Source organism: Neophocaena asiaeorientalis, unplaced genomic scaffold, assembly GCF_003031525.2.
Source record: "Neophocaena asiaeorientalis asiaeorientalis breed wild unplaced genomic scaffold, Neophocaena_asiaeorientalis_V1.1 scaffold134, whole genome shotgun sequence".
NCBI lineage: Eukaryota > Metazoa > Chordata > Mammalia > Artiodactyla > Phocoenidae > Neophocaena > Neophocaena asiaeorientalis.
In genome coordinates this window covers 19208523-19222008 of record NW_020185339.1, presented here as the reverse complement: position 1 = coordinate 19222008, position 13486 = coordinate 19208523, and the positions used below count along the sequence as shown (strand labels likewise).

At 35.6% G+C, this 13486-nt stretch overlaps 1 protein-coding gene across 5 annotated transcripts in view; it reads left to right on the top strand.

Moving 5' to 3' along the window:
* USP15 (ubiquitin specific peptidase 15) overlaps positions 1-13486 on the top strand; it is a 123959-nt gene that overhangs the window by 55668 nt on the left and 54805 nt on the right. Inside the window, exon 7 of one of the 5 annotated variants that reach the window (XM_024736471.1) lies at positions 2234-2375. The exons of the other annotated variants lie outside the window; for them this stretch is intronic. Coding sequence (XP_024592239.1) covers positions 2234-2360 — 127 coding nt within the window. The 3' untranslated portion in view covers positions 2361-2375. Of the gene's footprint in view, positions 1-2233; positions 2376-13486 lie in introns of those variants that run through there. 5 annotated transcript variants of the gene reach the window in all.

Here is a 13486-nt window from a genome sequence, read left to right as displayed (position 1 = left end):
TTCCATGCTTTTTTAAGGCTGAATAAAATTCCATTGTATGTATATACCATATTTTCTTTATCCATTTATCTGTCAATAGACATTTAGGTTGTTTTCATTATCTGGGCTATTGTAAATTATACTGCAGTGAACTTGAGAGTGCAGATATCTCTTCAAGATACTGATTTCATTTCCTTTGGGATATATACCCAAAAATGAGATTTCTGAATCATAGGCTAGTTCTATTTCTAATTTTTTGAGGAATTTCCATACTGTTTTTCATAGCAGCTGCACCATCTTACATTTCCACTGACAGTATGCAAGGGTTCCAATTTCCCCACATTCTTGCCAGTACTTATTATCTTTTGTTCTTTTGATGATAGACATCCTAACAGGTGTGAGGTGGTATCTCATTGTGGTTTGATTTGCATTTCCCCAGTGATTTCTGATGTTGAACATCTTTTTAATATACCTATTACCTGTCTGTATGCCTTCTTTAGAGAAGTGTCTATTCAAAGAAGTCTCAGGCCCATTTTTTAATCTGGTTATTTGGGGGTTTTGCTGTTGAATTGTAATGAGTTTCTTATATATTTGGATATTAACCCCTTACCAGATATGTGGTTTAAAGATTTAAAAATAAGACCTGATACGGGGAGGGGGAAGGGTAAGCTGGGATGAAGTGAGAGAGTAGCATGGACATATATACACTACCAAATGTAAAACAGATAGCTAGTGGGAAGCAGCCGCATAGCACAGGGAGATCAACTCGGTGCTTTGTGACCACCTAGAGGGGTGGGATGGGGGGGGTGGGATAGGGAGGGTGGGAGCGAGGGAGATGCAAGAGGGAAGAAATAATGTGGACATATGTATACGTATAACTGATTCACCCTGTTATTAAGCAGAAACTAACACACCACTGTAAAGCAATTATACTCCAATAAAGAAAAAGAAAAACCTGAATCTGTACATCTAGAAGAAATCTTAGGGGAAAAGCTTCATGACATTGGTCTAGGCAGTGATTTCATGAATATGACACCAAAAGCACAAGCAACAAAAGCAATTATAGACAAAAGGGACTACATCAGACTAAAAAGTTTCCGCACAGTAAAGGAAGCAATCAACAGAGTGAAAAGGCAACATGCCGAATGGGAGGAAATATTTTTAAGGGTATTAGGATTATCAGAAACACTTAGGGCTAGTTGTATTTCAATATTTGAACTTTCTAAACCTCTGAGAAGTAATATGGTATGTGTGCCACCTATTATTTTACTATTTTTGTAGAGTCCAGGGGGACTCTTATAGTTAAGCACATTAATATTCAGTAAGTATCCACACTAAGTAAGATAAAGAAGGAGTGTAAATAGCATCATTTCAGTTCAGGTTAGATTGCCCTGAAGTGAATTATGAAAAATTTTTTAAGTTTTCAGAAACTTTGGAATTTCAGATTTTCTGATAAGAGGTTGTGAATTTGTGTTTTGAAACCTTAAAATAATGATTCTTAAATAAATAAATAAATAATTTAGTAATTGCTGACCTAGCTAATAAACTAAATTGCCAAGTGATAGTTCATTAGAATACAAAAAAAAATTTTAATCAGTATCTAATCAGTATTTAATCAGTATGAAAAGACTCTCAAAAAACTAAGAATAAAAGGGAATTCTCCTAACTTGTTAAAGCCTATAAACCCAAAATCTGTAGCAAACATTTAATTGAGAAATTTTGAACACAAACCAAATAAGATTAGAATTTTACAAAGAAATAAAATTCACTATTTACATATGATGCAATCTACATAAAATCCAAAAACAATCAGCAGACTACTAGTACTAAGAGAATTCAGCAACATTATCTAATACAAGATTAATTTGTAAAAATTAATAGGTGTTTTCCATACCCATAGGTCAGCATTCTTTTTTATGAAGAACCAGATAAGTATTTTTAGCTTTATGGGCCATAGGGTCTCTGACTCACCTATAACTACTGATATAGCAGTAGGCATTGTGTAAACAAATGCGTGTGGCTGCGTTCCAGTAAAACTTTATTTAAAAAAATATGGATTTGTCTTGTGAGCCATAGATTCCTGACCCTGCTATATAACATTAGTAACCCACTTAGAAAATAGCATAACAAAAAATAACTTAATTAAGAATGCATAAAACCTTCATGGAAAAAAATTCTAACTTAATTAAAGACAAAAGATTATTGTGTACTATATGGCTTAACCTAGCCTGTTTCTCTAAATTTATCATGTCAGTGCCTCCTATTCAGAATTCTATACTGGGGCTTCCCTAGTGGTGGAGTGGTTAAGAATCTGCCTGCCAAGGCAGAGGACAGGTTCGAGCCCTCATCCAGGAAGATTCCACATGCCGCGGAGCAGCTAAGCCTGTGCACCACAACTACTGAATCTGCGCTCTAGAGCCTGTGAGCCACAGCTACTGAGCCCATGTGCCACAACTACTGAAGCCCTCACGCCTAGAGCCTGTGCTCCGCAACAAGAGAAGCCACTGCAGTGAGAAGCTTGCGCACCGCAACGAAGAGTAGCCCTCGCTCGCCACAACTACAGAAAGCGTGCATGCAGCAACGAAGACCCATAGCAGCCAAAAAGAAATAAATAAAATAAATTTTAAAACACAGAAAGAAAATTCTATCCTGACCTTTTTTTCCCCTCTGTTTGTGTGTGTGAGAAACTTCAGAAACTCATTCTAAAATTAACATATTCCAATAAAGATCCAGGATTAGCTAAGTCAATTTTGACAAAGAGGAGGAAGGGAAGTGTTTACCTACTAGATAGTAAGGATTACTGCAAAGCTATGGTAATAAAAACACTATGACACTAGCAAAAGAAAGGCAAATAGACTGGAATAAACTAGTGAGCTAAGAAAAACTTCTGTATGTATGGTAAGTGGCACTGCTCAGCAGTGAAAAACAGGTTGCTTAAAGCAGATAGGTGCTTAGATTTTATTAGGAGTACTATTTGGAGAAAAGAAAGCAGAATCACTGCCTTACACATTACATACAAAGACTCCAGAAGGACTAAAGACTCAAATAAGAAATGTAAAGCTTTAAAGCTAATAAGATATTTTGGAAAATATCTGTGACTTAGGGAATCACAGAACATACTGCGAAAATTAATGTTTGACTGCATTAAATTAAGTATTTCTGTTAAAGGAACCATATACAAAGTTAAAAGTCAAATGTCGGTTTTAGAAAATCTAAAACCTACAAGAGAATACCCACAGTGTACAAAGAACTGCTGTGAATTAACAGAAACAAAGCAAACAAGCTTTTAAAAAATAAAAGATATAAGTAGTTTAAAGAAGGGGAAGCCCAAGTGCTGACAGGTAGCTGAGGAGATACACAAACTCACTAGTAATCAGAAAAATTAAAGCATGAGATACAATCTAATAGCCATCAGAATGACAAAAACTTAAAAGGATGCTAATAAGTGTTTGGAGGGTTGTAGGAGAGGTCTTATGTACTGATGGTGGGAGTACAAACTACTACCCTGCTATATATCAGTGTTTAATTAAATCAGGAATGCTTAATCCCTCTGACCCATCACTCAGTGGAATTTTTCACACAGGTCCCTGAATACACAATCTTTGTAGCTGCGTTGTTTGTGGTAGTGGGGATTTGAAGACAGCCTAGCTAAGTATTTATCTCTGGTAGAGTGAATAAGAAAAATGATGGTGATATACTGTGGAATGCCAGTGCAGCAGATAGTAGTAACAGTGGTAAGATCTTTGAAACTGGATAAACTTTAAAACATAGAGTTGAGAGAAAAAATAAAAACGAAATGAGATTTCACTCAGTACCATTTAGGTAAACTTAGAACATACTGTGTAAAATTATAATATTCAAGAACATTGAGAAAACACCTGTAGTGGAGGAAAATATTATAGATAAAGTGAGGAATTAACATTTATTTATATGTATATAATTGAAGTAAGGATGCAGATTCTTTTTTTGGGGTAAATGGCAACTTTAAAAGAAAAGAATTCTGTGTGTGTTCATTGAAGTTACATTACAAGCAGATGTAACTTAGACAAATTCAACTCCAGCAGAAGGCATGTAATTTTAAGTTCCTTAAGAAAGAAACTTCAAGTTATTAAGATACAGAACAGCCTGTTTTATATGCTTATAATTGTCATCATATCTGAGGAGACAACCCCTCGTCCTCAACATGGTATGAAGATGCTAGTTCTAATAAACATCACTAACCTGGGGTATGTCCAGTGCTCATACTGCTTAGCACATAACCGTTTCCTACCTAGAGTGTCAAAAGCCAAGGAAAAATCATTAAAAGCTATAATATGGTGATAGAAGGAAGAATCACCTGTTCAGTTTGTTAAAACACTGTTTCCTCAGCCCCATCCCCTGAATTTCTGTTTCGGTAGATCTGGGTAGGGCTCATGAATTTGCATTGCTACTAAGCTCACAGGTGATTCTAATACTGTTGGTCTAAGTATCACACTTTGAGAAATTCTGTAGGTAACGTTTCTTAATATGTATTATGTGAACCCCCATAGGCAGCAGCTTCCAGAGTCCTCCCCCAGACCAGCAGAATATAAATCTTTATGAGGGGACTCAGGAATCTGAATTTTATGATTCATTTTCTTTTTGGTCATATAACTGCACAACTGGAGATGAAAGGGGAAAATAATAGAAAGTTTCACTTTTAGGTGCCAATAATGCATTGCACTACACTGATGGAAGAAGTTATCCAAAGTACTGTATAACATCTTGTTTATTATTTAATGTTTTCTAAAGTGAAAAATGTTAGTGGTTTTCCAAACAGCCAAATAAAAATAATTCTTTATAAATAAAAACAATAATACCAGTTAAAAAAAAACAAAAAAAAACACCACTACAGTAGGCATATGTTCACTAAGAGAAAGCATGTTAGTATCTAAGTGTCTGACTTTTCTGTACCACTGAAAACAAAGAAATTAATTGTTCTGAAGGCCCTAAAATCATACTAGGCCCGTTTTTTTGTTGTTGTTTTATTTTTTTTTTTGGCTGCGTTGGGTCTTCCCTGCAATGCGCAGGCTTCTTGTTGCAGAGCATGGGCTCTAGGCATGCGGGCTTCAGTAGTTGCAGCACACGGGCTCAGTAGCTGTGCCTGGCAGGCTCTAGAGCTCAGGCTCAGTAGCTGTGGTGCACGGGCTTAGTTGCTCCGCGGCATGTGGGATCTTCCCGGACCAGGGCACTAACCCATGTCCCCTGCATCGGCAGGCGGACTCTCAACCACTGCGCCACCAGGGAAGCCCGGCAGGAGGATTTTTTAACCACTGCGCCACCAGGGAAGCCCGGCAGGAGGATTTTTTAACCACTGTGCCACCAGGGAAGTCCCTAGGCCCATTTTTATCAGAACGGAGACCATATAGCCTCATCTGAAGAAATACTAAATATTAAAAAAATGTCAGGCGTAAAATATAATTTTGTTTAAAACATGTAGTCCTATTCGGCTTCCCTGGTGGCACAGTGGTTGAGAGACCGCCTGCCGATGCAGGGGACACGGGTTCGTGCCCCGGTCTGGGAAGATCCCACATGCCGTGGAGCAGCTGGGCCCGTGAGCCGTGGCCGCTGAGCTTGCGCGTCCGGAGCCTGTGCTCCACAACACCGCAAAAACAAAACAAAACATGTAGTCCTATTTATAAAAATGTATATACCCTAAGACAACCCAAAATCTATATTAGAAACCTAAGAACCTACCTAAAAAATTTTCAAAAGTTTTCCATCTGGATTTTTCTGCTAGTTATCAATTTATAACTTGAATTTTTCATCTTTATATTCATGCTGTATTTTAAAAATATTAAAATGCTTAGTTTTTTTCAGAACGTGCATTTCTAATCTAGTTCTTAAGCATCTGATTTCTTAAAACCTCTCAAAAACGTGATATTTTCTAGTGATACCTTAGAAAAGCTTAAACCACTCTATTTTTCTATTCTGTTAATCAGAACGTGCATTTCTTTTTTTTTTTTTTTTTGCGGTACGTGGGCCTCTCACTGTTGTGGCCTCTCCCGTTGCGGAGCACAGGCTCCGGACGCGCAGGCTCAGCGGCCATGGCTCACGGGCCCAGCCGCTCCACGGCATGTGGGATCTTCCCGGACCGGGGCACGAACCCGTGTCCTCTGCATCGGCTGGTGGACTCTTAACCACTGCGCCACCAGGGAAGCCCAAGAACGTGCATTTCTAATCTAGTTCTTAAGCATCTCATTTCTTAAAGCCTCTCAAAAACGTGATATTTTCTAATGATACCTTAGAAAAGCTTAAACCACTCTAACTTTTTTTCTATTCTGTTAAATTTGACTATTTTCCAAAGATGTTGGCATTGGGTGGATAGTCTGATTATTCAGTTGGAGATGTGTGGCTAGTTATGTCTTGTTTTTTTGTGTGTGTTTGGTTTTTTTTGCGTTACGCGGACCTCTCAGTGTTGTGGCCTCTCCTGTTGCGGAGCATAGGCTCCGGACGCACAGGCTCAGCGGCCGTGGCACACGGGCCCAGCCGCTCCGCGGCATATGGGATCTTCCCGGACCGGGGCACGAACCCGTGTCCCCTGCATCGACAGGAGGACTCTTAACCACTGTGCCACCAGGGAAGCCCACATCCTGTATTGTTTTTTTAAATTATTTTAAAGTAGAATAATTGTAGAATCCTGGGTGTTCCTGAAGAGAGGAGAAACCTAATCAATAGATTATCCCTTACTTTCCAGAAAAATTTTTTAATGTTAACACCTTATTCCTCAGTTAGAAGCAGTACAACTTCATTAATTGACTAAATTGTACTATTAATTTTTTTCTGTATGGTTTCATTTAGGTATAACTATCTCAAAGAATGACTTTGAGATTACTAACATTATGGAAATAAAAAGGTCCAAATTTTGCTCTTTTCCTGAAATAAGTAAAAATTCTTGTGAGGGTAACATGAGAAGTTGTTTTAATTCAGACGTTTTCATTAATTGCTCAAAAATATTGACAAGACATGTGAGTAAAAATCTGGTGGAGGAAGATAAGCGTCATTGATAACTGAAGAGGCAGTTTTTATGGGCTAGAAAATATTCAGAGAAGAATCCAAAATCAACAAGGTAAGGCATGAGAGGCTAAAAAAAAATCAAATAGAAAACTAAGTCAGTTCTTAACTCATATGTTGTCCCCCTGCCGTCTGTGGTGTTCTGATTAACAGAATTCCAAATTAGTGATTGAAGCACTAAGTGTAAACTTAATCTAGTGGCATATTAGTATTTTTACAGCACTCTGTCCCTGAGTGCTCTTCTTGGAGAGAGGAAGCACTTTATAAATAAAACCATTGCATACTATTTTTCAGTTAGGATAAATAATAAACATCTAGGTGACTCTGCAGTATTGTTTTTGTTTTTTTTACACCAGCTGTTTTGCTATTGTACCTGTTTAAATACAGGTAGAAAAACTTAGCATATACTTTAGAATTTTTTAAAGAGTTATTAAGCCCAATTTGCATATATAGTAATTGCACAGTTAACTGTATAAATGGATTCAGAAATGGTGGATAGACCTATTAGATTGAAAATTCATATTAGGAAGCTCTTGTCAGGTAAAGTGTTTTCATTTTAACAATAAACTGTACAGAGACTTTTTAAGTATTTATAAGCATGATAGTCTCTGCTTATTTAAAAGATTAGATTTGGTTATGACAGTTTTATTTTGGTACTAAAAGAACAGAGGTTATTATAGTTCACAGAAAGTGCATTCTTAAAGTTTCTATGAAAGTATACAAATTTGTTACCAATTTTCACCTTGTTCAAATACTGGAAATGGGGGATTGAGTGATTTTGGATGTAGCGGTCGAGAGGATGGCTCAAGAGCCAGTTTTTCATTTCTTGTCCTTCATGCATATTCATATATTTTAAGTTAATAACATGTCTTCAATTTGAAATGCAACCTGTGAGCCATAAATCTAGGGTAACATTCTAAAACCTGCAATTTCTTGTCATTTTTAAAGACATTTTGAGTCTATAAATTTTCTTTCATGCTTCATCTCATTTTATCTTATTATTATTGGTCTCATTAAGAAAAAGACATAGAACACGACATTGTAAATCAACTATACTCCAAAAAAAAATTTTTTTTTAAAGAAAAAGACATAGAATGACTTTTTTCTAAGACTCTATAAAGTTTGAGGTAATGGAACAGCCAAAACAGAACTGCCTAGGATGAAGTTAAATATAGGGAGCCAAAGCTTGGAGAGTAATGAGAACTGCAGGTATGGAGTTATATTCCTAGAAGTGAGAAATATTAGGCATATGTGAATTATCTAATTAAAAATGTAAAGAACTGTACACTAAACCTTAAAGGGTATCCCTAAGTAATGATATAAAACAAAGATCAAATAGGTAATCGTGTAGATTAAGGAAAACTTGGATTCTGTTTTGTCATAGAGGCCAAAGGAAAAAAGAGCTTCTAGAAGAAAGGGAATGGTAAGCAGTGGTAAACGATGCAGAAATTGGGGGGAGACAGAAGAGATTCGGTGTATTTGACAAATGATGTCAGCACGATGAGAATGACAAATAGTAGGAAAAGAGGGGATGAATACCTAGTCAGAAAGTGGAACACCTGGTATAGATCATTCATCATGTAATGTACTGAAAGAAGAAAGATAACTAAGGTGTAGTTGGTTCGAAAGGCAGGATTCCTGGAGAGAAAAGGAAACTGTATGTAGATCTGTTTGTTATTTAAATATACACCTCCTTTCCTGGGTGTTTGTCACCTAACGATGAAGGCAGCATAATGGTAGAATAAAGTTCTTGTGTACTGTTATTTACCGATAAACTGGTTTTTTCTGGTTATTTTATTTTGGTGGTCCAAACTCCAAATCTTTTTTGGAAAAGCTTGTGCTTGTACATAAACACACACTTCACATAACTCTGTACTTTGAGGTTCCTCAATTTAATATTCATTAAGATCTTGAGTGTGTATGCAGATTTTCCTTTGAAATGCTGAAAATGCACATTGATTAAATAAATCTTTCCTTCATGTAAACACTGTTACCTACTCTCTGTTGTGGTAAGATAATGTATAACCTAGTACTGTGTCTCCAAGTTTTACCAAAGATAGCATGGTCACAGTCAAGCTTCTTAGTTAGTGTTAGCTTCAATATTTAAAAGCCATATCCAAATTTAATTGAAATTAAGACATTTACATAGTATATTTCATGCATAAATGAATGTAACTTAAGTATTCAGTTCTCATATAGATGCTTGATTCAGAGGTACTCACAAATAATTATTGGTTATTTTATTTCTTCCTTTCTCCCCTGGTTCTAAAAAAGATTTGGGCAATTTACAGTAACACATGTAAGTCAAAGTTAACTATATGAATAGATACAAAAGTCAGGACAAATGGAAAATAAACAATTGTCATAGTAAGATGAAACCGGAGAACTTAGCTGGTAGGGAGCAGTAAGGGCTTTTGAAGTTACTAAAATTAATTTGCATATGTATGAACTTATTTTGGATCCTGATTCAAACTACCCAGTTTTTGAGACAACTGGGGAAAAAATGTGAACATGAACTGACTATTAGATTGGGACGGACAGTAGTATCAAAAAAGATTTCTTACCTGCTGGGGATGCATACTGTAGTGTTTACAGGTGAAATTATAAATGTCTGGGATTTGCTTTAAAATTGTCCAGCAAAAACATGAAGGAATGTGGAGGCCAAGGAGATTATAAATAAACCAAGAGTGGTAGAATGTTAATAATTTTTGAAGCTGAATGACTGATATTGGGTACATGAGGACTTGTGTATGTTTGGAGATATCTGTAATAACAGCAAAAATAAAAATGGGTTGCAGTTTTGGTGTTGAGATTGATAATGGCTAAAGAAGAGTAACTGTAATTTTATTTTTTTTAAGTGGAATGTTTTGTCAAATACCATATAGAGCAGTCAAAACGAGGAACAAAAATCAGGTTATGAGAAACACTTTATATATAAATTTCCTTAAATTGTCTTTTGTTTAAGTATTTAACACCCTGCCTGACACAGAGGAGACATGTAGCAAATGCTTGTTGAACTGAACTAATCTGTATCTCACAAGAGTAAAAGTGCTTAATTTTTCAAGAGATTTAAATTTCTCTTTTTCTCTAAGAACTTACCCTAGGATGATTGTTAGAAATGGGGAAAGTTTAAGGTTGGTCTTGTTTTTCTTAATAAGATAGTTTTTGTTTTATAATGTCAAAATTTACAAATTCGGGTTGTTTTATATCAGGTTTGAAAATAACTATAAAAAGTTTTAAATAACTATTTTTGCTATGTCAGCCTTCAGACTTAATTTCTCTATATTTTGATTGCTCAGTATGGTATTAGATTTCCATGTATGTTGACTATGTAGGTAACTTACAAAGAATAAGCTGTATTTTCCTGTTCAAGTAAGAAGTTCAGCTTAGCCTTGAATTGCAGGCTTTTAGTTGAAACGTTGGGAATAGGGAAATTAAAATACTGCATTCAGTTGTCAGGGATGAAGTTTAATTTTCTCTCTTCATGAAATCATTTCAGCTAAACTCACGTTTTACCTTCTGTCTTGTTAAGAGACGATTCACTGCCTTATGTTACACTTAGCCCAAACTAGCCAAAATTAATTTAACACTAGATAAATGGCTTAATATCTAGTTTATGTATAATATTCTAAGCATTTTCTTCACTCGTCTCTTCAGAAAGCTACTAGTGCGAAGTTGCTAATAAACAGTGTAATTTCCAAGTTATATCAAAGAAAGAGAGTTAAAGAACTCAGGTTATAATCCACAGATTGACTAGTCAACCCCTGCACTAACTCCACAAATGTTAGCTAGGTTGGGCTATGTGTAATCTCGGTCAGAAGTTGGAATCACAATAGATAAGTGATCTAACTATTAACCATAATGTCTGTAACAGGAGGTAAAAAGTGTTATCATACTTTTATTTAGCTGTGGATCACCACATCCATCCTGCTCTCTCTGATCTCCATGCTCTTTAAGAACAATCTCTCTACCAATAGTATTTATCTCAATGTTTCCTAGACCTCGTTTTTCCTTCGTTATCTCCTCTCTCCTATACATATAAATGCCTAGCATACTGCCACATGTATAGTAGACACTCAGTTAACATTAGTTCGTGCTTTTGTTTCTTTTCCAGTATCATCTTCCTTGCTAACCTATAGATATAAACAGATCTCTCCCATCTTTTAAAACAAGACCATCAGCTTCCTCTGAATACCACTTAGTTTTTCTTCTAATAGCCAACTTCTTTAAAAAGGCAGTGCTTACCATTCCTTACCAAATATTCAGAATTTAACGAAGTCCTTATTTAACTTTTTTTAAACCTAGTTTATTTGACCTCTCTTTAATACTTCTTTTTGATAACTATCTCCTAAAGAAATTCTCTTATTTTGAATCTATGATACCACAGTTTTTCACGGCTACCTCCTCGGCACTATGCAGTTTTACCTGCCATTGTTTTTTTATAGTGAAGGAGGTCAGATAATAAATAACACGTCTGTGTTTTTATGAAAATAGTTTTGATCATGGACAGCTACCCTGAAAGGATCTTGTTTCCCCCTCAGTGTCCATGGACTGTACTTTGAGAACTGCTTCCTAAGCCTCCAAGACATGTTGCCCTTGCCCACTCCACTGTCCTAGTCCCAGCCTTTATTACTTCTCACCTTTGTTGTTTTTATAGTCTCCTAAATGCTCTTCCAATCTTCAGTCTCTTTCTCTTCCTCAAGAGTTACCTTTTTAGAATACAAATCTGATTATGTTGATACTCTTAAAATCTTTCAACATGCCACAGCACAATTGGATAAAATCCACATTCCTTCAGAGAACATAAAAAGGTTCTTCATTATGATACTTACCTTAATAACCTCTGCCTATCACTACACCCTACTCTTTCAGCCAATTCATTGGTAATTCCCTAAACACATCATGCTTTCTGTAGTCCCACACATTTTCACATGCTATTCTTTCCACCTGGAGTACTCTCACTTTCCAGTTTCCAACTACCCCTCCAACTGTGCACATCGTTTTAAAATCACTTCATGTTATTTTCCCCAAAATTTGATTTTTTTTTTTTTTTTTTTTTTGTGCGGTACGCAGGCCTCTCACTGTTGTGGCCTCTCCCGTTGCGGAGCACAGGCTCCGGACGCGCAGGCTCAGCGGCCATGGCTCATGGGCCTAGCCGCTCCACGGCATGTGGGATCTTCCCAGACCGGGGCACGAACCCGTGGCCCCTGCATTAGGCAGGTGGACTCTCAACCACTGCGCCACCAGGGAAGCCCTTTTTGTTATAATTTTAAAATTTGTTTTAGGACTTATACTGTTTTATAGTTATTTTGCTTGTATCATTTTCCCCTATTAGAGTATGAGCTATTTTAGATCAGGAACTCTCTCTCTCTTTGTACTCCTAGTACTTAACAAGGGCAAGGCATAATGTAATCATTTAATAAATGTTTGAGTGTTTTTAATGAATTTCATAGAAAATTCTAATATTGTTCTGGGATAGAGTTGCTAATGAATAGTAAAAAGGCCACAGATGGGCAGAAAAAGGGAAAAAATATATATATATGCCTCAGCCGTATATAATATGTAATAAATATAATACATATTATAAATAAAATAATCTTTATTTTCATAATTTTTACTATAAGTAAAATTCAAGGGAATGTTTCAGTTTCTATCTGTATACCTGAAAAGTTGTAGTGAATTGAATTAAATAGTAGTCAGATGGATACATTTTGAAAAATTAACCTCCTTCATTGATTATAAGTCAGTCTTGGTGTTTTTAGATTGTTTTCCTAAGTTAGCATTCTTAATGTGAAGGCAGAAAATGCCAGAATACTTCTATATTAATATTAATTCTATTAATATCTTAAAATTAGTACCTTAAAATATTAGTATATTAAAATTACCTTTTAAATTTGTTTTTGACATTGTTTTATATTAAAACTTGGTTGCTTGTATTTTTGGATTTGAGGGTAGTACAGTTAAATAAAATCTTGTAAGGGTCTTCTGTCAGAAAGGCAGCTAAATAGAAGTCCCACTTAATGTAATCTACTTGTATATAACTTGCATCAACAATAACAAAAAAACTCTCCTTTAAAATGAAGAAAAAAATTTTACCAATATTTCATAATATATAAAACTTCAAAAGTTAAATAAAATTTTATATGTAAGAAATTTTATTACCCACCACTTAATTTAGCAAAATCCAAATTACCTAAAAGCAAATTTTGTAGGTTACACTTTCCTGCCCAATGACCATTTTGCTGTTCATTAGCACCTGAGTAGACGAAATAAAATAATTTTTAAACAGTAATCACTTTGGGCCTCACTAATTTAGAATTTATGATGACTGAGATACTGGACTGAAAGTATTAGCCTCTTACAGCCCGTGGCCTAGATGTTGCCTAGTAAATTAAAATTGTATACAAAATTACAAGGGAAATTAAATCTTTTAGAGACTTTTAAGTACTACTTTAAAATAATCATTCCTATATAA